The 23,163-nt window shown below is 40.3% G+C and overlaps 1 protein-coding gene across 1 annotated transcript in view; it reads left to right on the top strand.

Annotated features, from left to right (window-relative positions):
* The first annotated feature begins 12,475 nt into the window (after nt 1-12,475).
* The window catches only part of LOC137656622 (protein FAM200C-like), a 23,785-nt gene continuing 13,097 nt past the window's right edge, over nt 12,476-23,163 (top strand). The window contains exons 1-4 of the mRNA XM_068390790.1: nt 12,476-13,354; nt 13,469-13,923; nt 19,316-19,445; nt 19,643-19,830. Coding sequence (XP_068246891.1) covers nt 12,476-13,354; nt 13,469-13,923; nt 19,316-19,445; nt 19,643-19,830 — 1,652 coding nt within the window. The remainder of the gene's footprint in view (nt 13,355-13,468; nt 13,924-19,315; nt 19,446-19,642; nt 19,831-23,163) is intronic.

Raw genomic sequence — 23,163 nt, 5'->3', positions numbered from 1 at the left:
ACACTGGTGGGCTTCGTCCTGTTTGTCCTGTTCATCGTTGGCTGGTTTATTTTCTTTTTCGGCCTTTCTCGATTGCTTCTTCGTCTTCGTTTTCATTGAACTCTGATTTTCCTTAATCACTTGGGCGACTGCTTTCGGTTGGTTTGACCAACATTCCTTACTGATATGGCCTCTCTTGCCACACTTGAAACAGACAATATCAACCTACTGCACATCTTTCATGATACTTAAAGGAGGACTATTTGAATTTTGTTGCTGTGATGGTATCACATTCTGCTTAGGGACAGTACCAGTGCCACTTCTGTTATAACTGTTGAACTTGTTCCTGTACTGAACTGGTTTCCATAATTCAGCGAATACTAGACACTTGGTCAGAAGGGTGGTTGAAACTTCATGCTCGAGGAGGGCTTACGACAGATAATATTGCAGTCTTTAATCAGCGAAGCAGCTTTATCAAATTTCTTCCCTTCTCTGTATCTCAAGTACGTTCAAATGTGTTAAGGAATTCCTCATAGCTACTATTCTAGTATTGTCAATTCTTCCAAATCGGCAATCTCCTTCACATTAGTAGCCTTTGTTCATCTCTTAAATCATTGTCGTACCTTATAAGCGTAACCCAGGAAAGTCATTTTCTCGTCCTTTCTCGAACTACGGAATCTTTGATTATAATATTCAGGGGTAATCTGATACACTTGCATGATCCTCCTTTTCGCTTCAGGATACTCCATCCTCTGGTCCTGAGATAAGGATAGGTAAGCACTGCGGCCCTTCCCAAAGAGCACACTCTTTTGGCATTTTCTTCGTCGCTGGGACTGTTTCAAAATTATCGAAAAACTCATCTGCAGCCTCTTCTGTGAACCCTGCATTTGACGGCTGGGCTTCCAAGACATTAAACACTGGATTATGCTTAGCAGGGGTCGCCTCCGTTTTCTCTCTTTCTACTTGTCTTGCGATTTCTCTTGCTTCCATCTCTTTCGCATGTGGTTTTTCTTCTCTCGCTTCTTCTTCTCGCTCTTCTTCCATTAATCTTGCATGTCTTGCAATCTCTCTCTCTCATTATATATATATATATATATATATATATATATATATATATATATATATATATATATATATATATATATATATATATATATAAATATATATATATATATATATATATATATATATATATATATATATATATATATATATATATATATAAAATGACATTGGAGGTCCTCTAGAGAGTGGGGTTCCGTTCCTGTATGAGACTGGAAAAGCAGCCGTCTAATTTAAGTAAAGTATTATTCTTAACAAGGCTCTTGAGGGCATACGGATGATTTTTCGGCTATATCTATAATCCAAAGCTATTCTTATTTCTTGGCAGGACTTCTGTTTTTTTCATACTAAGCATCGGTTAGAATTCTGTTCTCTTATCCATGGTACTAAGACGGGCTGAGAGAGGGTTGTGACTCAAAGACAGGATGAAAGCAACTGAGTTTATAATAGAACGCTCTTCTTCATATACAAGAGCCCAAGGCAACAAGAAATTTAATGTTTAAAATTGACACCGTTATCAGTGAGAAAAACAGTCATGTTTATTCAGGCTCTTTTTAGTGCGAGGGAGGAGCAAAGATACAAGCATAATATAGACACAAAATGAACTATGTACGAACGTTTGACACACGGTTGGTACATGGCTCCCTCCATAAAAATGGCATACTGTACATGTTAAATAGGGCTCCCTGATCTAGAGAGGGGAACTGTAGGCAGGTCATCTGGCAGGATATAAGCAGGTTTTAGACGATCAATGGAGACCCACACTTCTTTTCCACCAATGTTTAGTGGGAATGCTTTTCGGACTGCGTCGGATCACAAGGAAAGGGCCCATGTAAGGGGGCGTTAGTCTGTCGGTATGTGATGCTTTGCTGTGGGCTTGTAAGTCTGGCGGCATGGAGTAAATTTTCCCTTGACATGACGTATGCGCTGGAGATCGTCAGAGGAGGTTGTAGAAGGAAAAAATTCGGCAGGGACGACCAACGGGTCGATATACCCCATTTCAGCTGCCAAGACGTCGAGGGCGTCTTTAGAAGTGGTCCTTAGTCCCAGGAGGACCCAGGGAAGCTTAGTAAACCAGTTGGAATCCTTGCAGCGGGACATCAAAGCTGCTTAAAACATTCAACCATTCCATTGGCAGCGGGGTTTTAGGCCGTTGTCTGATGTAGGGTGATGCCCAGGAGATTCGTTAATGATGTCCTCAATTGAGAGGTGAAAGTGGTACCCCTGTCAGGAGTAATATGCTAAGGGATACCAAACCTTGCAATCCATTTTGAGAGTAAGGTAGGTATACATGAGGCGGACGTTGCAGTTTCCATGGGAATGGCTTCAGCCCAATGAGTGGAGCGGTCAATGAAGGTAAACAGGTAACAATGTCTTGTGATGTGGGTAGGAGGCATACAACGTCGACGTGAATGTGTGCGTAACGACGTTGAGGTTGAGGAAAGGTGCCCAATCCTGAATCTGTGTGTTGATATACTTTGGAAGTTTGGCAAGAAGTAGAGGCGCTGACCTAATCCTTAGCATTCTTAGAAATGCCGTGCCAAATGAACTTCGTCTTCAGCAGCCATGCGGTAGAACGGCACGAGGGATGTGTAAGGTCGTGAAGGAAATCTAGCACCTACCAGCGCATTGGAGGAGGAATCCAAGGTCGCGGTCTACCAGTACTGACATCACAGAGGAGGGTGGTGTTGGAATCTTCGAGGGTGAAGTTTTCCCAACGGAGGGTAGTACAGGATGTCTTACATGCTTGATACTCTGGATCCTGTTATTAGGCTTCAGCCAGGACGTTGTAATCCAATTCCAGTTGAACGGCAGCCAACGTGTTTCTTGACAGGGCATCGGCAACGGGATTTATTTTCCCAGGGACGTATTGAAGGGTGCAATTGTATTCAGCCATGGTGGAGAGATGTCGGCGTTGATGGGCGGACCAAGCATCAGACGGTCGAGTGAAGGCGTGCACCAAAGGCATGTGGTCTGTGCAAATGAAGAACGGCGTACCTTCTAAGAAATGGCGAAAGTGACGGACAGCCAAGTGCACCGCCAGCAATTCGTGATCGAAGGTAGAATAACCAGATTCTGCCTTGGACAGATTTCTGCTGAAGAAGGCCAATGGGCGGGGCAAGCTGTTGACCACCTGCTCGAGTACTGCACAAATAGCAACGTCGCTGGCATCGATGGAGAGAAGGAGAGGGGCATCTGGGATAGGAAAAGTGAGAGCCGCAGCAGTTAATAGGGCCTTCTTTGCATTGCAGAAGGCCGCTTGTTATATCCCAATTGTACTTGGTGGAATACTCAGAGATAATACCGATATCCTTAAATCTTCTTTATTTGTCTTCAACAGAAGTTACAGTAATCCTGTTAATACAATATCTATATACAGACTCTCGAGATAAGTATTTACATAGCCAGATGTAAATGTTAACTGCTCTTTGGTAAATGATCAACAACCAAATATAACAACATATTTATAAATTGGTCTACTTTAAACAAGCACTTTGTTACATTACTAATAACAGCCTGTTATACTCTCTTGTTCTATTATAAATAAATATATATGTAAGGTATATCACTGCTTCTTGAAGGGGACCCCATTTCATGTCCTCTGGCTTGCCCTTGAGGGAGGCGTAGAGGGAAGCAAGAGTGGCGGCAATGGCTGGCAGAAAACGGTGATAATAGTTGATCATGCCCAAAAATTCCTGCAGAGCTTGGCGGTCGAGGGTGCGGGGAAGTCCTGAATGGCTGCTACCTTCTCATGGAAGGGATGGACTCCTTCAGGAGTGATGCGGTGCCCTACGAACGACACTTCCTTGGCGCCAAAACTACACTTGTCATACTGGACTACAAGGCCATTTAGTTGTGGGTGGTCGAGCACGATGCGCAGGTGACGGAGGTGTTCCTCTTTTGAGGAAGAGAACATATTTATGTCGTTCACATAACATACACAGAAAGGGAGGTCCACTAAGATGCCTTCCATGAAACGTCGAAACGACCCCGGCATTACGAAAGCCTAAACAGGAGTAATTGAAGGTGTATGTTCCAAACGGAGTGGTGATGGCGGTCTTGGGGATGTCTTCTGGGTTCATAGGCACCTGATAATACCCCTTCAGGAGGTCGAGCGTAGAGGAAACCTTCGCTTTGTGCAGGTAGGTGGTCATGTCGGCGATGTTTGGGAGGGGGTAGCGATCCGTTTCTGTTTGCATGTTCAGACACCTGTAATCCCTGCACGGACGGACAGATGGAGCCGAAAGAAGGATGTGTAAAGGTGACACCATGGGCTGGAGGCCTTTTGGCAAAGGCCCATTTCCTCCATTTTGGCGAAAGTCTGTTTGGCGGCTCCCAATCGTTCCGATGCCAGACGTCTGAATTTTGCGAAGACTGGGGGTCCCGTAGTCTTGATATGGTGATAAATACCCCGCTTGGTAGGGACCGTGGGCGTTTGGCAAAGTTCTGGACAGAAAACTTCCGGGTACAACGTGAGGAGGTGGGCGTAGGCATCCGTGGGTGCGCGGATGTGGAGAGCGAGGTTGGAGGGGGCGAGTTGAAGAGGTGTCGACAAGTACGAGTCTGCATTGATCAATCGTCAGTGGGCGACATCGACCAGAAGGTGGAAATGAGAGAGGAAATCCGCACCGAGGATTGGAAATGTGACGTCAGCAACGAGAAACTTCCAATTAAATTCACCATTTCCAAACGATAATGTGATGTTCTCGTAACCGTAGGAGGGTATCGCAGATCCGTTGTCAGCTACCAAGCGGACGTCGGCAGACGTGGACAGACTACGTAGTGGCAAAAGAGAACGACAAGCACCCGTGTCTACCAAATATCGCACGCCCGTTCATGCATCATGTAAAAAGATTAAAAACACGGGAGTCCACAGCCACGAGCGATGGCCTACTTATATGTTTTTGGGCCACTGACAATCCTTGGCAAATTTTTTCGCGGATGCCCCAAATCTGAAGTAGTAGTAGCAAAACTGCAGCGGATGGGAAGTAGTAAGTGACTGTAGAAGTCGTTGTATGGGGCACGACCGAGTGGTGGGTGGTGGGTTGCTTTGTCGCCGCTTTGGCATGTCACGGGGTAGGCGTGTATGTCCTACGGCATTCATGTTAGCTTCGGTTGACGCTCAATATGCATCCTCTTTATCAGGGGTGGAGGCGTTGAGGGAGGTCTCAAAGTGGCTGTCCATAAGGGCGTCAGCTTTGGTTATCAAGTCTTTTATGGGTAAACTATTGACATTGGGTATGGCAGTGCGTAGAGGTTCGGGTAAACGGCGTATCCAAAGGGCACGAATTAGGTTCACCTCACGAGGAGAACCGTCTGCGGCAGGTTGGAGGCGAGCGATACCGGTCATTTCTCTGAGGACAAAGGAAGCCCTTTGGTGCCCAAACGGTTGTTGAGAGAGCTGAAAAAGCTTTTCCTTACGGGTGGCTGGCGACGGCGAGTACTGCTGCAGAAGGTATGTTTTGAGGGCATCATACGCTATTGGGGTGTTTCCTTGATCACAATGCCAGTCGGATATTTCCGGGAAGGTATCCTCGGGTATCGCCGCGAGAACATAATCTGCTTTGGTGGTGGAGCGAGTCACGCCCTTGAAGCAGAACTGGACTTCTGCGCGCTGAAACCAAGCAAACGCCTCTCCGCTGGCGAATGATGAAAGTTTTAATGGGGCAGCCGCAGAGCTAACTTCCGTAGAGTCCACCATAGTACCAACGTTGGAGGGGTGAGGGTAGGTGGAAGGCGGGAGGAGCGAGTCGAGTTCCGGGGTCACCAATGTGACGGGCTGAGAGAAGGTTGTGACTCAAAGACAGTAGGAAAGCAACTGAATGAGTTAGTAATAGAACACTCTCCTTTGTATACAATAGCTCAAGGCAAAAAGAAATTTCATATTCAAAATCGACACCGTTATTGGTGAGAAAAACAGACATTTTTATTCAGGCTCTTTTTAGTGCGAGGGAAGAGTAAAGATACAAGCATAATATATACACAAAATTAACAATATACGATCGTGTGACACATGGTTGGTACAGTACCCAAACATTGTATTGCTGTTTTTATCGAAAAAAATTATTTTTTTTATTTCATATTTCCATGTCAGTTCAAAATTTTAATGTTTCCAGATGGTAGCCTAGCGTCATATACCCCTAAATTTCACTTAAAATAAAAGGGAATTCCTCTTAATTTTTCTCAAGTTACCTAAATGTATTAGTCATTGAATAAAAATCTATTGAGCTTTTAGGACAACTATGTTCCATATTAAGTGATATACGGTAAAACTTTCCTTGTAAGCTAAATGATATTTAGCAGCAAAAGCAACTATATCAAGTACATCAAATTCAAAATTCCATATTACTTCTTGTTTTACCTGCTTGCAAGATAGTGTCCTTAATATGAAGAGTGTCTATAAGATGCACATACTCACAATTACATGACTGTTTATTGGTTTATTTATTTTTCAAAAACTTACTGGATTCTTATTTTCATCAGACAGGAAATAATAAAAGAGAATTCTAACCCCAAACTTTTCAGAAACGTAGTAAGAATTCGAAAGTTTTCTTTGTCTTGCCGTGAATGATTTTTATCTTTCCCTTAATCGTATAGCCTATCAATGCCTTCATCTCTTTCTCGTTAACATTTCGAGTCTCTTCCTCAGAAAGATATCCATCACAAATGAAGCCTTTCCGCAATTTCCTTTCTCGTTTTTATCGAAAATTTAGAGGATTTTTTTTTCTTTTTTTTTGGTCGATATGTTTTCAAGATGAGTATTTGCTAAAGTAGAATAACTTTCGACCATTTTCTTAAGATGGCAGTCAAATCCAGGATCGTGCAGGGCTGTAAAATCAATATGTTATTATGTACCCTATTACGAAGACAACGACGCTTATTAGAATTTCACCTGATTTGTTCCATATTCAGACTCTTCTATTTACTAGCCTTCATATAATTCACAGATTCAGGAGGCGTTTTCAATCGTATCTCGTTTATTAAAAATTTTTAGAAAAAATAGCAATGAAATTAAAAACCAAGGATTAATTGTTGTTATTGAGGGAAGGGAATTTTGAATGGTATATACATTCAGTATAACATAATTACTGTTATAAAATCTGGTACTAACAGTTGATATTTTCAAAATATCCATCAATTCTCTCTCTTGAGCTAGAAAAAAAATCTTTTTCCTTTTTTTTTTTTATTTTTTTTCGGAAAGGAACTCCTATCCACTTCTTTTAGTAACTTATGTGATTGTTATCGCATATACCTTCTCCTTATTTTTGTGTTTGCGTTGGGTCATTTGAAGTTTGAGTCTCCTCACTATATATGCTTAAATCTCTGCTTTCTCTTAAATCGTAATCGCTTTCTTTGATGCCAGAAGTGATAATTCTTCCTTTTCTCTCAGGAGTTTGCGTCGGGTCTTTCCTGTGTGAGTATATTTTAATCATGAAATGTCAAATGTGAGAAATTTTGGAAAATAGGAAAGAGGAAGATGCTCTTTGATCTTCATACTACCGGAACAAGAGGTCTTGACATATTTTCTTACCCTGCTCTAAGGATTCCTCACATCCAAGTATCTTCCCTAGTTTTGTGTTTGCGTGAGAGAGAGAGAGAGAGAGAGAGAGAGAGAGAGAGAGAGAGAGAGAGAGAGAGAGAGAGAGAGAGAGAGAGAGAGCAGTTTTCAGGGCCCTTAAAGGATATGTCTTGTTTCTTACTATATACAGTCTCTTTCTATGTTGCACCTCCACGCAAGGAATGAGAACTGACAAGAACTCCTTTAAAATATTTGAGTAATTCACTTAGGATTATTCAGGTTTGTGTCAGATTTTTCGTGAATGAGGTTTTTCAGATTAATTCCATGAATTATAACCGTTTTAAATCTTTAAAAGCCACAAGAACAAGGTATTGCGACACCACACAATACATATATACATGCATGATCAGCATCCAAACCCCTCTATACCCATATGTCCAGTGGAATCCAGGCAGCGGAGATGATGACTTGGCAGTCGGACCATAGCTTAGTTTGGGTGTGCACCTATGGCATCCATAAATCAAATGTCTCTACCTTGTTTGGAGTATTGTTCTCCTGTCTGTTCTTCAGCTGTTGATCCTCATTTTTATTTGTTGGACAGGAACTTACAATCTATTAAAATTCTTATTCCTGAACTAGATATTAATCTCTGGCACCGTCGTTCAATTATTCGTTGTGCATGTTGCATAAGATTTTCCATATTCGTAATCATTTTTTACATACAGATCTTCTCAGACAGTTCTCTCCTGTTCGTAATACTATAGTCCATTCTTTTTAGCGAGGTATATATGCACCGACTCGCATTGGTGCCCTTTTAACTCAGAAAATTTCTTAATAACTAATTGGTCGGAAGTATTTTTGTCCGAATACCATCATTGTTTTCAAATGATTATCAAGTAATGTGAATCAAAACTTATTTACTAATCTAAATTTCTTCCTTAGATATAGGTTTTGTCAATAAATAATGTTAAATAAATATATATATTATAAAGTATCGTGATGGTAAATCTAAATTCAATAACAACACAAGCCAAAGTCAACGACAGGAGCTTGTTTACGGATGCACGCTGCATAATTTTGTTACTCTTCACATATTTCAACACAAATTGAGACAAATTAAACTAAGAATAAGGAATAACATGTTATCATAAACTTACTTTGAATTCCAGAATCTACTAAAAACGTGGAATTGATAAAATTAACTCATGGTGAAAATAGCTGTTCGGTTAAAACAAGACTCACATAGAGTGGGTTCTGGGTAAAACGAGCATTTTACTGTCAAACACCAAAGAGGAAATGGAAGGGAGTTTGTAACTCGGCGTTCAAATTATGAATTCTTTTAATTGTGATTTTTATGCAATTTATGCAACACTTCAGTATCCGGGTTTTAGGATATTTTCTTTGATTTTGTCATTATTTGTCACACCATTTATCTATTTCCTTATTTCCTTTCTTCACTGGGCTATTTTTCCCTGTTGGAGCCCCATCGTGCTTTTCCAGGTAGGGTATTATCTGAATGAAAAATAGTAGCAGTAATAATAATGATAATAATAATAATAATAATAATAATAATAATAATAATAATAATAAAATTGTTTTGCCAAACTCATGGATATTTTTTACTCATAGACTCCTAGCATATTTAGGTGGTTTTGAAAGATGAATACCAACGTTAAAATTTTGACTAGCGTACATTTCACACTCAGACACCTTCATACACATAAATGGAATATCTTCAATTTACTTTAAAGATACCATTTCGTATATTAGAAATATTTAGAACTATGTCACGATTTCTCATGATAATTATGATAATTCCGGAAATATTGAATATTTGAAGAATTATAGAATTTCTAAGCGCTTGTAAGTTTAAAGAAGTCATATATACTCAAAGGCATATCGTCAATGCAAAGATATTGATACTGAGAACCCACAGCCCTTGTCTTACAGTCATAATTGGAGCTTGTTTAATACCAACATCGGCGTCGATGACCTTAGATGTCAGGATGCAAGAACACTATAAATCAAACAATCAATTAGGATCAACTTTATGCACCATTAACTACTTCCAAGCACTAATTCTAGCTCGATGTAGGGTTAGGGATTTGGAACCATATGTCTACATTCTGGAAATGAAATTGATGCAAAAGGAGTAACAACACCCGCATTTGCAATGAACTTCCTTTCTAGGCCAAACGACAAATCATGAGTATTGAGTATAGTATGAAAAATAATGGGCTAAGAACATTACTCCGAGAAACACCAGATATTACATTCCTATAGTCACCATGGGACCCATCAATTAATTCTCTCTATAGTATACTACTTAAAATGCAATGATGGTGTTAAGAAAAGACTCACCTAATCTCATCTGTTTGAATTTTTAAACTAAGATTCTATGGTGATCACAGTCAATGGCAAGCTACTACTTCAATCAAGAGTAATTGTAAGAATTTCCCAAGCTCTATCAATGGATTTCCCTACAACGTTAAAAATTGTAGCAAAGGCATGATATACCTTAGGGCCTTTGTGAAAGCCAAAAAGTTTAGTTGATAAAAGATTACTGAAAGTGTGGGGGTAATCAGCGTGGTAAGCAATACCAAAAATTCATTTACAAACTCTACAGTAATTGCAAATAAAATACATTCTTGCTAACTTGATAAAAATAACAGACTACCTTGGAGTTCCGAAATCAGCCATCTTTGTAAAAGAAACAATCGAATCTCTTCCTGCAACTTACGCTTATGAGCTGTACCAAAATTAGCTTTTTTTTCAGGTGGAATTGTATTCCTTTTATTTTTAATCACGAAGTCTGTCAACTACCGCTCTTACCTGATTACAGTATTTCCAGTCAAATCTGATTTTCTACCTTTTCAATAAGATATTCTAACTCAAGAAAAGGAATACGCCCTAAACGTGGTAGCCATATTTTCCTTGCGGAGAGAAACAGACTCTGTCCCTTTATACAATTATGCAAATTCTTAACCATGTTAGCACGAAGACAGTAGAACATAGGATGATACAAGCCTGGGTTCCTAAACATGGAACACAAATAAAAGTTTTTATGTCTGCCAAAAACTTTAATGTCCATAATCTCACAGTATCCACATTCAACATGACTTATCAGATGTAAGGTACTCAGTCCTAATATAAACTGCCCTAATTATTGAGCTAGGAATTTCATTGTTTCATAATTATTGACTTCTAAAAACCTGGAAAAAGAAGCTCAAATAAGTTCTAAGTTTGAGAAACCAAAGTTTCTGACCATGATAGAAATAATACTGTCCGGATGGAACTGTAAGGTCAGTAATATAGCCAGGTAGTTCATGAATAATGCAATACTCCTGAAACTAGAGGGCAAAAGAAAAAGTCTAGTAATGCAGTAGACTTGATTTTTTTTTCAATATATCTAGACAGAAAATGAAATAAAACGATGAAATAGCCTTATGATACATGGAAACAAACTTAACAATAAAAATAACAATAACAATATGTACACGAGTGGCACAAGTAATTCATAGACTAAGGACAAAATCGCGGATAAAATGTGCCAACATATTGGAGCAGGCAATCCACGTAATGCTTATTACCCTTTAGAATAGCCACTTCAGGTAACAGAAAGATAGTCATGATAGTTTTTGAGAACGACTGCCATGAAGGAAACTGAAGGAACAGATTACGAAAAAGACAACCTCTTGGCAAATCCTCAGGAATCCATGGCCCTTCTATTAAGACTGTCCTACGCATTTAAAAAAAAATAAATAGGAAGAAGGAATGATATCTAGATCAGTGTACCAGAGTTACCCTCACACAAGCAAACTCTAATAAAAAGAAGGAAGCTCATGCCTCAGAGGCTATAGCACTACCCAATAAATAGTACTGACTGACTGACCAGACAGTACTAGATTGGACCCTTCTCTCCTGTTACGGTTCACTTTCCTTTTGCCAACACATACACTGAATAGTCTGGCCTGTTCTGTACAGATTATCCTCTGTCATACACATGACAACACTGAGATTACCAAACAATTCTTCTTCACACTAGGGGTTAATTACTGCACTGTAATTGTTCAGAGGCTACTTTCCTCTTGGTAAAGGTAGAAGAGACTCATCAGCTATGGTAAGAGGTCTTTTAGGAGGACAATGAAAAATCAAACCATTGTTTTCTAGTCTCTGTACCGTGGTCTTCCATTGTCTTGGGTTAGTGTTATCTTGCTTAAAGGTACACTGGGGCACACTATTGTATCTAATTTCTCTTCCTCTTGTTTTGTTAAAGTTTTTATAGTTTATATAGAAAATATAAAAGAAAGTTGTTACTCCCCCCCCCCAAAAAAAAAGAAAGTTTATTCATATGTTAATTATTTCAATTTTCCTGGAGTATGCTCACATCCCACTTTAGTGCATATGTTTCATTTTCACAGCTGCAGTGTTTCTGGATTAAAACCATGTATGTAAATTTTTCCATCACATATATTGGTTCCAATTCATAAAAAAGGAAAACAACTATTCATGAATATATTTCTAGATTTCAAGATTTATCTGCAGCATGTCGAAGAAACGAAAGTGGAATGGAGAATATGTTAAGTTTGGCTTCACCTGTGATACAGAGAAGGATGGGACACAGCGTTCACAGTGTATCCTGTGCAGCACACTCTTCTCTAATGCGAATTTAAAACCATCAAAGCTTGATGAGCATTTCAAGAACAAACATGGTGGAAGGGATGCAGGAAATTATATTGTGACATTAAGTGCCAAAAGAGCCAGGTTTGATCAGTTTGGCACATTGCCGACATACAGATTCTCACCAACAGAGAAACCTTTACTGCGTGCTTCATATGAAGTGCATACCAGATTGCTAAATTAAAGAAACCCCATACAATTGGTGAGGAGTTGATCTAACCATGTGTTCTTGAAATGGCAAAGATAGTTCTCGGCAAGGAAGCTGAGAAGAAACTCCAACAAGTGTCATTGTCGAATGATGTGATCCATAATCGAATCATCGATATGAATGGTGACATCCTGAAACAAGTTGTAGCTGACTTAAAGGCTAGTCCAGTCAAGATTAGCATACAAGTTGATGAATCAACAGATGTATCCAACTGTTGTCAGCTATTGGCAGTAGTTCGCTATGTGAACCAAAAAAGGGTGGAAGGAAGTTTTCTCTTCTGTCAGTCCCTGAAGACAACTGCACAATCTAAAGATGTGTTTGATAATATACAAGAATTCTTCTCAAGAAACGAACTTCACCTTGACAGAATTGGTTCAATATGTACCGATGGTGCACCAGTCATGCTAGGCAATCGTTCTGGGTTTGCTGCATTAATGAGGAAAGAAATTCCTAAACTGAAAATCATTCACTGCTTTCTTCATTGCCATGCTCTTGCAGCAAAGACATTGTCTCCAGATCTGGAGAAAACTCTGAATGTTTGTGTTGAGGCTATGAACTTGATTCGCAGCCAGGCTTTGAATCATAGATTGTTTCAGTCACTTTGTGAGGAAATAGGTCAGGAACAGACTGTGCTCTTGTACCATACTGAAGTGAGGTGGCTATCACGTGGTCGTGTGCTATCTCGTGTGTTTGAACTGAGAGGAGAAATTCACCATTTTCTCCATGAACAGGTACAAGAATTGGCCATACATTTCAATGACCCTAGTTTAGTTCAGATGCTTGCCTACTTGGCTGATGTGTTTTCAGCACTCAATGAACTCAATCTCTCTCTGCAGGGAAGGGGACTTAACATTTTCCCTGCAAGCGAAAAATTTGCTGCATTCAAGGAAAAACTAGTCTTGTGGGTAAAGCGTGTGAAGATGGGGAATTTGCTAAATTTCCCCTATCTGGAAGAGGCGGTCAAAGAAAATTCTACCCTGCCTCAAAACTTTGTTGCAAAATTTTTTTAACATGTGCAGATGCTGTTTACTTTCTTTGATGGTTACTTCTCATGTGGAGAGATACAAGCCTGTAATAACTGGATCTTGAATCTTTTCATGCAGAATTTGGAAGATGTTGATGATGATGGCAGTATCAGGGAGGATCTCATCGACATGATACACAATCTTGGAATCCAAATGGAGTTCACCAATAGTCAGCTGGTCCACTTCTGGGCTTCTCAGCTGGAAGCATACCCTGCACTAGCAACGAAAGCACTTGAAGTGCTGGTACCTTTTGCAACTACTTACTTGTGTGAGCAAGGATTTTTTTATCAACTTCACATCAAAACGAAAAATAGAAATCGGCTGAATTCTGAACATGACATGCGAGTAGTAATCAGTACTAAGACAAAAAGATTTGATGCCATTATGGAGAAAAAAAACAACAACAACGAAGTCACATGGTTTACAGTGCAGTACAGACAAAATATAATGTAATTTTGAACCAAATAAAAAAAAATTTTCTTGTTGATACATATTCATAATTTTTTCTCTTGAATCAACTTAAAGCTATATGAATGAATATTAAAAAAAAAGGTTTGATTATTCTATCAAATTTTTATTTTTAGCTTTTTCATATATTCAGAATCCAGGGGGTCCAAGAACTGACTGCTAACTTGAAAAGGGTGCAAAAACTGAAAAAGGTTAAGAACCACTGAGTTAACAACTCTGGACAAGAAGAATATAGGTAGTTCAGATTGCATAGTTTTGTAAGGGGAATGAGCTCTAAAACCCTTTGTAATGAATTACCTCCCTCCTTACATAAAATAAAAAGACTGATCAAACATTCATCAGGAAAGATAACCTATTTTCATATTATTCTCACCACTGTACCCATAAATGTCTTCATTACTTTACATTCAATAAATCTGAATCTCATGAAATTGTTTTAAGGATATATCCACGTCATGAAATATCTCTTCGTTTAATGTTTAATATTAGAGTGAAAGTAATCTCCAACATATTGTTCTATGTAAGTTTGTATACACACATACAAACACTCACACACACATACATACACACACACACACACACACACACATATATATATATATATATATATATATATATATATATATATATATATATTCAGAGAGCCATACTAGGGCCTTATAAGATACGGTATTTACATCTAAAAGAACTATAGAGAGAAAAATTATTTGAATAACACTTATGAAAGCAATCCTATAAAGGAAAAAAAAGAAAAAAAAATGTTTTACGTAGGTGAACCATGTAATGGGAATGGCAAATGATAAAGATTTATCGGGAGTCTTTGGAAATTGCAAAGGAAGCCGAGTGTGTTTGTGTGTGTGTGTGTATATATATATATATATATATATATATATATATATATATAGATATATATATATATAAACAACAACAACAACAACCAATGCACTCCTTTCTAGTCCACTGCAATCATGTTTCATCTCCATGCTGGCCAGTGCGGATTGGTGATGGTAGGAGACTTTAATCTGATCGCCCACAGAAAACCAACTTAGTATGGCTGGTTCTAACTAGTACAGCTCTGCTGATCATGGCGATACCCAAACCTTTTCACCAATTTTAGATATTCTCTCTCTCTCTCTCTCTCTCTCTCTCTCTCTCTCTCTCTCTCTCTCTCTCTCTCTCTCTCTCTCTCTCTCTCTCTCCAGAGAAATGTGTCAACTTTTCCAAAAGCTTTGGGATACTCTCGCTACTTTTGCGTCTACATAGATTTTAATTTCATCCTGGATATTAGTTTTTCGGGTTTATTTTCTGTTTCAATAAATAACTTTTTTTTTTTTAATATCATTTATAATGTTTAATTCCATCTCAACATCTAATTCGGTTTTCTTGTTAACCAGTATGTCCGAGGATAGAATAATTAGATTAATAGAATGATATAATATGATGATGTTAATAATGTCTTTGAAGCCTTGTGTCATAGTTATAATCGAGGCTTCAACTAGTGTTGGATAAAAAGATTATTACAAAAGACCTCTATTAGTCCCGTAGCCTATTTACCATGGCCTTCCACTGCCTTGGCTTAGAGTTCTCTTGCTTGAGGGTGCACTCGTGTACACTGTTCTGTCTTGTTTCTCTTCCTCTTGTTTTGGTAAAGTTTTTATTGTTTATATGGGAAATATTTTTTTAATGTTGTTACTTTTCTTAAAATATTTAATTTTTACTTATTTCCTTTCCTCACTGGGCTATTTTTTCCCTGTCGAAGCCCTTTAGCTTATAGCATCTTGCTTTTCGAACTAGGGTTGTAGCTTAGCAAGTATTAATAATAATAATAATAATAATAATAATAATAATAATAATAATAATAATGATAATAGTAATATTGATATTATTATTATCATTATTATTATTATTATTATTATTATTATTATTATTATTATTATTATTATTATTATTATTATAGTCCATATAAGACATATCTGTTTTGACGTTGTTACTGTTTTCAGAATGATTTATTGTTAATTTTTTCTCATCACTAATTTATTTCCTTATTTCCTTTCCACACTGGGTTATTTTTCCCTACTGGAGCCCTTGTGCTTATAGCATCTTGCTTTTCCAAGTAGGGTTGTAGCTTGTCTATTAATGTAATAGTTATAGTAATAGTGTATATATATATATATATATATATATATATATATATATATATGTGTGTGTGTGTGTGTGTGTATATGTGTGTGTGTGTTAATCATTATCATCATCATCATTGTTGTTCCTAGTCCATTGTAGGACAATGTCCTCACACATGTCCTCTCACTCCCATCTGTTTATGAACTTTCTATGCTAGGTCATACCACAATTTTTCAGAGCTTGTCAATCCACAGTCGTCTTTTTCTTCTCCATCTTCGATTGTAATCTCCCTGGCCTCCTTTTCTTGTTATTTTGTGTCCATACATTTTCTATCATTATAATTATATGCCGTGTTTAGCACCAACGTCCATATGTTTTTCTGTCTCGTAGTGTTGATCCCATCATTATTCTTACAATTGATCTTTAATTCTCAACTATGCTATGTCTTGCATTGTCCTCTTTGTTTCATATTTCCATATGCTTTTCCTCTTTTGGTTTCTTTCTCGTGTCCTGAGGAAATAATTACTGTTTCTCCTAGGTAGGAGTATTCATGAAAATCTCTAAGGGTTCGAAAAGGATTCTTTTTTATCGTCTCTACGTGTCATTGAACAACATCTTAGCTGCACGTTTTTATTTTTTGCATTCCATTTCTGATTTAGCATTATATATATATATATATATATATATATATATATATATATATATATATATATATATATATATATATATATATTTGGGCTCAGGCCATGTCGTCCTGATGGAAGTTCCTATCAGGTAGCTTTCTAGGGTATTTTTAACTACAGTGATATTCCCAGAGAATTTTACCTTAAGGTATCCAGAATTCTAACTCCTGGAGTGAATATCCCTAAATAATCTCACAGAGATATCGCATAATATCAGAGGACGAATTCTTGACACGTCACATAGCTATCTTCACCCCGAACAGTATTAACGCTTTGAGGGTTTACAGTGACAAGAATCTGAAACGAGAATGAAAAAAGAGCCGCTCATAAGGCATCTCTCCTATTCTGTTTCCAGCGTGTATCTGATGAAGGCGGTAGCGCCCTCTTTATTCCTTTTCGTCTAGCTCTACTACTCGGTGTTTTCCCTTGTGTTCTCACGTTATTTTGGATTTAATTCAACATTTTGATGACTTCTCTGGCCTCTTTACTATATATAAATGTAAGCTCTTGTCGTTTTGAATTAAATCAAAAGTGATATTAACGTAAACAAGAGCTGTTGCCTACCGGAGGCATCCTGGATGCTATCGCTCGCTATTTATGGGTCACTTAGTTAGCTAGAGCAACGTTCCAGGTTTGTTATGCTATTTAGCTCCTCCAGGAATGCTTATTTTATACCATCAGTTTTTAGATCTGTGATTTAGGTAATCGATCTTGCCCTTCGCGAGGCTTAGTAGCCCAGGCGTCTGGCCCTAGGACTTTCATGCATGATATAAGTTTTTCCGAGTGTTATATTATTGAAGCTTTAGGCAAATATTTTATACATGTAAGATATTGTTGAATGTTTTTTCCAAGATTGTATACGAGAGAGTTTCGGTTAGGTAATCGATTCTCACCTTTCATAGTCTAGTAATCTAGGTACAGTAGTATACTTTCACACATCCCTGAATGTTCTTTTCTCTTCCGGAGGCTAAGTTCCATCCCTCTCTCCCTCTGTAAGCCTTCGGCTTAATCCTAGTGGTTCTATCTGTATAATAGTTCAGGTATAACTATTCTAGGATATGTCTGTTCTGACCTGATAACCAGAGTGACTGGTTTTTTGGGTTAGGGCAGAACATCAGAGTTTCTAGTCTGTGGTCTGCTTCTTCCTAGCATAGAGAATGAGTCTCCTTTGCTAGGTTAGGGGTAGACACAGGAAGCTTTGCATCCCTAGTCTATGTTGGAAGGATTCTGTAAGAGATGATTCCTTCCTCTAGTGGCCTAGCAGACTGTCCTGTGTAGTTTTTCTCGGGCAGGAGAATGAGTTTTCTTTGTTGCCCGGCGAAATAACTTCACCTAACTTGGTTGTTGTTGGGAGGAGGATAGCAAGTATTGCCAGTCTTCCTCCCTAATAGACAACTCTAGGTTAGGATAAACTTCCCTAACTGCTGAGTGTGTCTCTTGCTAGAACGAAGTCTATAGGACCCTTATTCCTTCCCCACCTCTCTTTCTTTTATTTTCTTTTGGCCGCAGTCCTACTTCCATACCTAGTGTAGGTTAGGATGGAGGACCGGCTAAGCTCTCTGCCGGCTGGCATTACTTGTCGGCCGGCAGAGACCCTTTGTTTTTTGCAGAGTGAACCCCAGACCTCCCTTGGTCTCCCTCCCATGTCTGCCAGTAGAGCCCGGCAGGCTATGGATTCTTTGGAAGCCTGAATGCTACATTCTCCCCTTCCATAAGTTCACTCTTCCTGGGTGGAAGGTCGTATGGCAATGCCGTCTTATAACCTTACATCCATACTGTTTCTCTGACTATTGTGTTGCACCCCTAACCCGGCTGCCGGCTTAACAGCCGACAACCGGGCAGGTGGAGGTTCTCTGGTTCTTGGCTACTGTCGGCAGGCATGGGTATTATTACCTTTGCCTGCCGGCAGTGGAAAAACAGCCCGAATCTGCTGGTCATTACGATTAGTGGCCGGCAGCCGGGTATTAGTGTTTTCAGCTGTTGGCTGGCAATGTTTGCCGGCCGGCACACAATCGCGAATCAGTGGGCTGCCGTCTATTACTTAAAGATAGTATATCTTTTAACTATACAGGGGTAGATGCCGGCCGGCACGTGCAGGCGCACGCCGGAACGTACCGGCGCGTGCTAGCTGACTCAACAGCATGTGATGTACAGTAGTTGCTATATTTGTAATGTAGTACACACTTCATTAGCAGAAACTGCTGTACAGAGCTTGTGATCACACTAAAGTTCTTCATCATAATTAATGTTATCTTGTACAGCCTTTTGTTGAGACCGTGCAATATATAGAAAGTATGTTCTTTCTGTATTCTCTCCATCCCGTATATTAAAACTTTATCTCAAGGTGTGAACTACACCTTAAATTTCTGTTTAGAAAATTACATAATGTATTCTAGAATAGATTTAACCTTAGTTTTAATATCTCGGGAGGTTTCAGCAATTGACTGGACAGGAAATACAAGTATATATCTTTCCTTTCTTTCTTTTATTGCTTTTCTATATAAGCTAAATGTCTCAATATAAGTGAAAGCCTTCACTTGATACTCATGGATTTTTCTTCTCTTTACAGGAGGACCATCCGAGGTGCGGGAGTGTGTTCTGTAATGTCAGCAGTAAGAACTTCTGTGGACATCAAATTTGCAGGAGGCACACACCATGCGCAGCCTCCAGTGGTGATCCCCGCTATTGGGACCCCCCAGGTTTGTAAAGTTTGTTCTAACCTGATTACCGAAGCTTTTGACGACCCTAAGTTAACGGAGTCAAGGGATGCTGCCAGGGAAAAGTTACGATCCTGGGTGAGGGGTTTTCAGAAAAACACCTCAGGCCCCTACCTTCCAAATGAGAAGATGAGGGCCTACCTTTTCCCTAAAGCATCGGCTGATGCAATCATCCCCAGCCTCAGGTGGTGACATCAACTGCTCAGAATCCAGTAGATTCTGAAGTCTCGGCCTCCCTTCAAGACATCCAATTGGACGATAGGATTTCGGAGGTGTCAGATTCTACTGAGATGTACCTTCTAGGAGAAGGTCAGGAGGAGGAGCTGTTCCCGGCTCCTAAAGTAGAAGAGCAAGAAATCGACGAAGTGTCGGTTACATCGGTTCCGGACCCAGAACCTGTTCCTTCTACATCGTCTGCTATTCCAGATGAACTGGGAAGGACTCTTTCTTCCATTGTTGAGATGATCCAACAAATTCAAAGGAAGAATGATGAGAAGGAAGCTGCAATGAAACTGGAGATACATAGACTTGCAGCATCATGTGGGACCCAGAAGCGGCTCAGCGTGAAGGATCTTCCTTTGTGCTCGGATACCATTCCTTGGAGGTATGCCGAACACATGCCAATGACAACCGGGAAGATCGTGATCTCAGAAAAGTTGGGAGCAATTCCCCTGGAAGAAGTGGAATTTTGGCCCAACAAAGATTCTTATCCGGACTGCTATGTCCGTCTTAGGAAGGAGCCAGCCTCAAAGGAGGAGACGGAGCCGAAGGAGGTCATAGTTTTTGACCATAGTAAAGCTCAGACGTTATTAGCGAGCTTGATGAAAGAGAGGGGCTTCACTAACTCAAAGGTGCCTGCCTTGAATTAGGAGCTTCCCTCCTTTGTGGCCTCTCCTACCAGAGCCTTTCCCTTTATGGAAAAGGGATATAAGGGAGCCTTAAAGGCGGTGGAGGCAGGGAAACCAATCCCCTCCAAGCCGTTATCTCTGACCTTGCCCTTGGACCAAGAAGACTGGAAGGACGTACACCTTACCTACTCACTCTGGAAGCTGGAAGCTGATATTGCTGAACGCCAGTTCAGCGAGGCACTTCTAAAACTGTCGGAGGTTCTCTTGCGTAGAGAGCAAGAGACAAAAGAAAGACTTGCGGCATCGATGTCGTTGCAAACGACACTAGAAACGATGGCAAGTGACCCCAAAAACCAGGACATGTTCATGGTTTTGGCCAAAACCCATCTGGCCACAGTTACAAAGGATCTCTATAGCTTTATTAAAGCTAGGAGAGACTGTAGAGAGTTCGTGTTCGCCTCGGCTGCGGTGAAGCACGGACCGAGGAAACTGATCTCCTTTCGTATTTGGGGTAAAGACCTCTTTCCCAATAAAGTGGTTAAAGAGGTAGTAGACAAGGCCGCCACAGAGAATAGGAACTTTCTCAAAAAGTGGGGCTTACATCTTAAGAGAAAGTCTTCTCCGGATGAGGGTCCCCAACCCAAGAAAAAGACAAAAATGCCTAGGTCATCCTCTTGGCTGGTTAAACCCTACCGACAGCCACATCAACAACAACTTCCTGTGACTGCGGTGCCTCAGATAGTGGCACAACCTCCAACCACGTAGCAGCTGGTACCTCAACAAGTGGCGACACAGTCGCCAGTTTTTAACCCAGCCTTCGAAAGGCAGACTTCTTCCTTTAGTTCGAGAGCTAGAGGAACAGCCAGAGGTTCTTCTAGACGCCCTTCAAGAGGAAGGGGATACAGGGGAGGACGCAGTCAAGGAGGCAAGGCCTCATGTCCACAACAGCAAAAGTAAGATACTTCCAGTAGGAGGGAGACTACAGCTATTTAGGGATCGCTGGACCTTCGATCCCTGGGCCCACAGCCTAATTAAAAATGGACTAGGTTGGAGCTGGAGCAGTCATCCACCTCAATTTCCTCAATTCTTCCAATACTCATCCCCCGTTCTGGAAGAATATGTCCGAGAACTCTTAGACAAAAGAGTAATCAGGAAAGTTAAGTCCATAAAATTCCAAGGAAGGCTGTTTTGTGTTCCAAAGAAGGACTCAGAAAAACTCAGAGTCATTCTAGACTTGTCACCACTCAACAAGTTCATAGTGAACTACAAGTTCAGAATGCTCACGCTTCAGCACATAAGGACCCTACTGCCCAGAAGGGCATATGCTGTCTCTATAGACTTGTCTGACGCTTATTGGCACGTTCCAATTAATCGTCACCTCTCCTCCTACCTAGGCTTTTAGTTACATAGAAAACTTTACGCCTTCAGAGCCATGCCTTTCTGGGTAAACATAGACCCAAGGATTTTCACAAAGCTCGCGAACGCTGCCGTCCATCAATTACACCTAAAGGGGGTCCTAGTAGTAGCCTACTTGGACGAGTGGCTGGTGTGGGCAGCATCCAGGACAGAATGCATGCAAGCTTCTAAGATAGTGATCCGGTTCCTGGAACATCTGGGATTCAAGATCAACATAAAAAAGTCTCGACTTTCTCCGGCTCAAAAATTTCAGTGGTTGGGAATCCACTGGAATTTGAAGTCACATCGACTTTCCTTTCTTAGTAAGAAGAGGAGAGAAATAGCAGGATCTGTCAAGAGACTATTGAAATCCAAACAAATATCAAGACGCAAACAGGAGAGAGTGCTGGGCTCTCTACAGTTTGCTTCGATAACAGATCCAGTGCTAAGAGCACAGCTTAAGGATGCAACAGGAGTCTGGAGAAAATAAGCACCAAACGCGCGAAGAGATCTAATAAGACCACTACCGACTCGGCTGCGAACGTTTCTCAAGCCGTGGTCCAATGCCAAACAATTGAAGAAATCAAAACTTCTTCAACCTCCTCCCCCGTCAGTAACTATCCACACAGACACTTCAAAGGAAGGCTGGGGAGGTCACTCTCATCAGATGAGAGTCCAAGGAGCTTGGTCCAATCTTTTCAAGTGATTTCACATCAACTTTCTAGAAGCCATGGCAGTACTTCGGACACTAAAGAAAGTTTCTCCTCGCCACTCGACCCACATAAGACTGGTTCTAGACAGCGAGGTGGTAGTGAGATGCCTGAATCGACAAGGGTCGATGTCACCTCAAATCTACCAAGTGATGTTGGCCATATTCCGTTTGGCGGAAAGGAAGAAATGGCACCTGTCAGCAGTTCACATTCAAGGGTTCCGCAATGTGACAGCGGACGCTCTATCCAAGTTTACACCTATAGAGTCAGAATGGTCCCTTGACGCAGGATTGTTCTCCTTCATCTCGAGTCAAGTCCCAGAGCTGCAGATAGACCTCTTTGCGACGCAAGACAACAAGAAAATAGATTGCTACGTGTCCCCATACGAGGATCCGCTAGCGGAGGCAGTGGACGCTATGTCCCTGGACTGGAAGAGATGGTCCAGTATTTATCTGTTCCCTCCGCACAACCATCTTTTGAAGGTCCTCGATAAGCCGAGATCCTTCAAAGGGAAAGCAGCAATAGTGGCCCACAAGTGGCCAAATAGTGTGTGGTTCCCTCTGGCATTGGAAATACGACTAAAATTCGTACCACTACCGGATCCATCCTTGTCTCAGCGAGTACAGAAGTCGACTGTCTTTGATTCATCACAGAAAACACGGAACCTACATCTCATGATTTTCTCTCCTTAACGATGAGAAAAAGATTCGGTGTTAAAAGTCAGTTCAGACTTTTGGAGGAAACCAG

This window comes from Palaemon carinicauda, chromosome 17 (genome assembly GCF_036898095.1).
Source record: "Palaemon carinicauda isolate YSFRI2023 chromosome 17, ASM3689809v2, whole genome shotgun sequence".
Taxonomy (NCBI): domain Eukaryota; kingdom Metazoa; phylum Arthropoda; class Malacostraca; order Decapoda; family Palaemonidae; genus Palaemon; species Palaemon carinicauda.
This window is presented reverse-complemented; position numbering and strand designations above follow the sequence as displayed.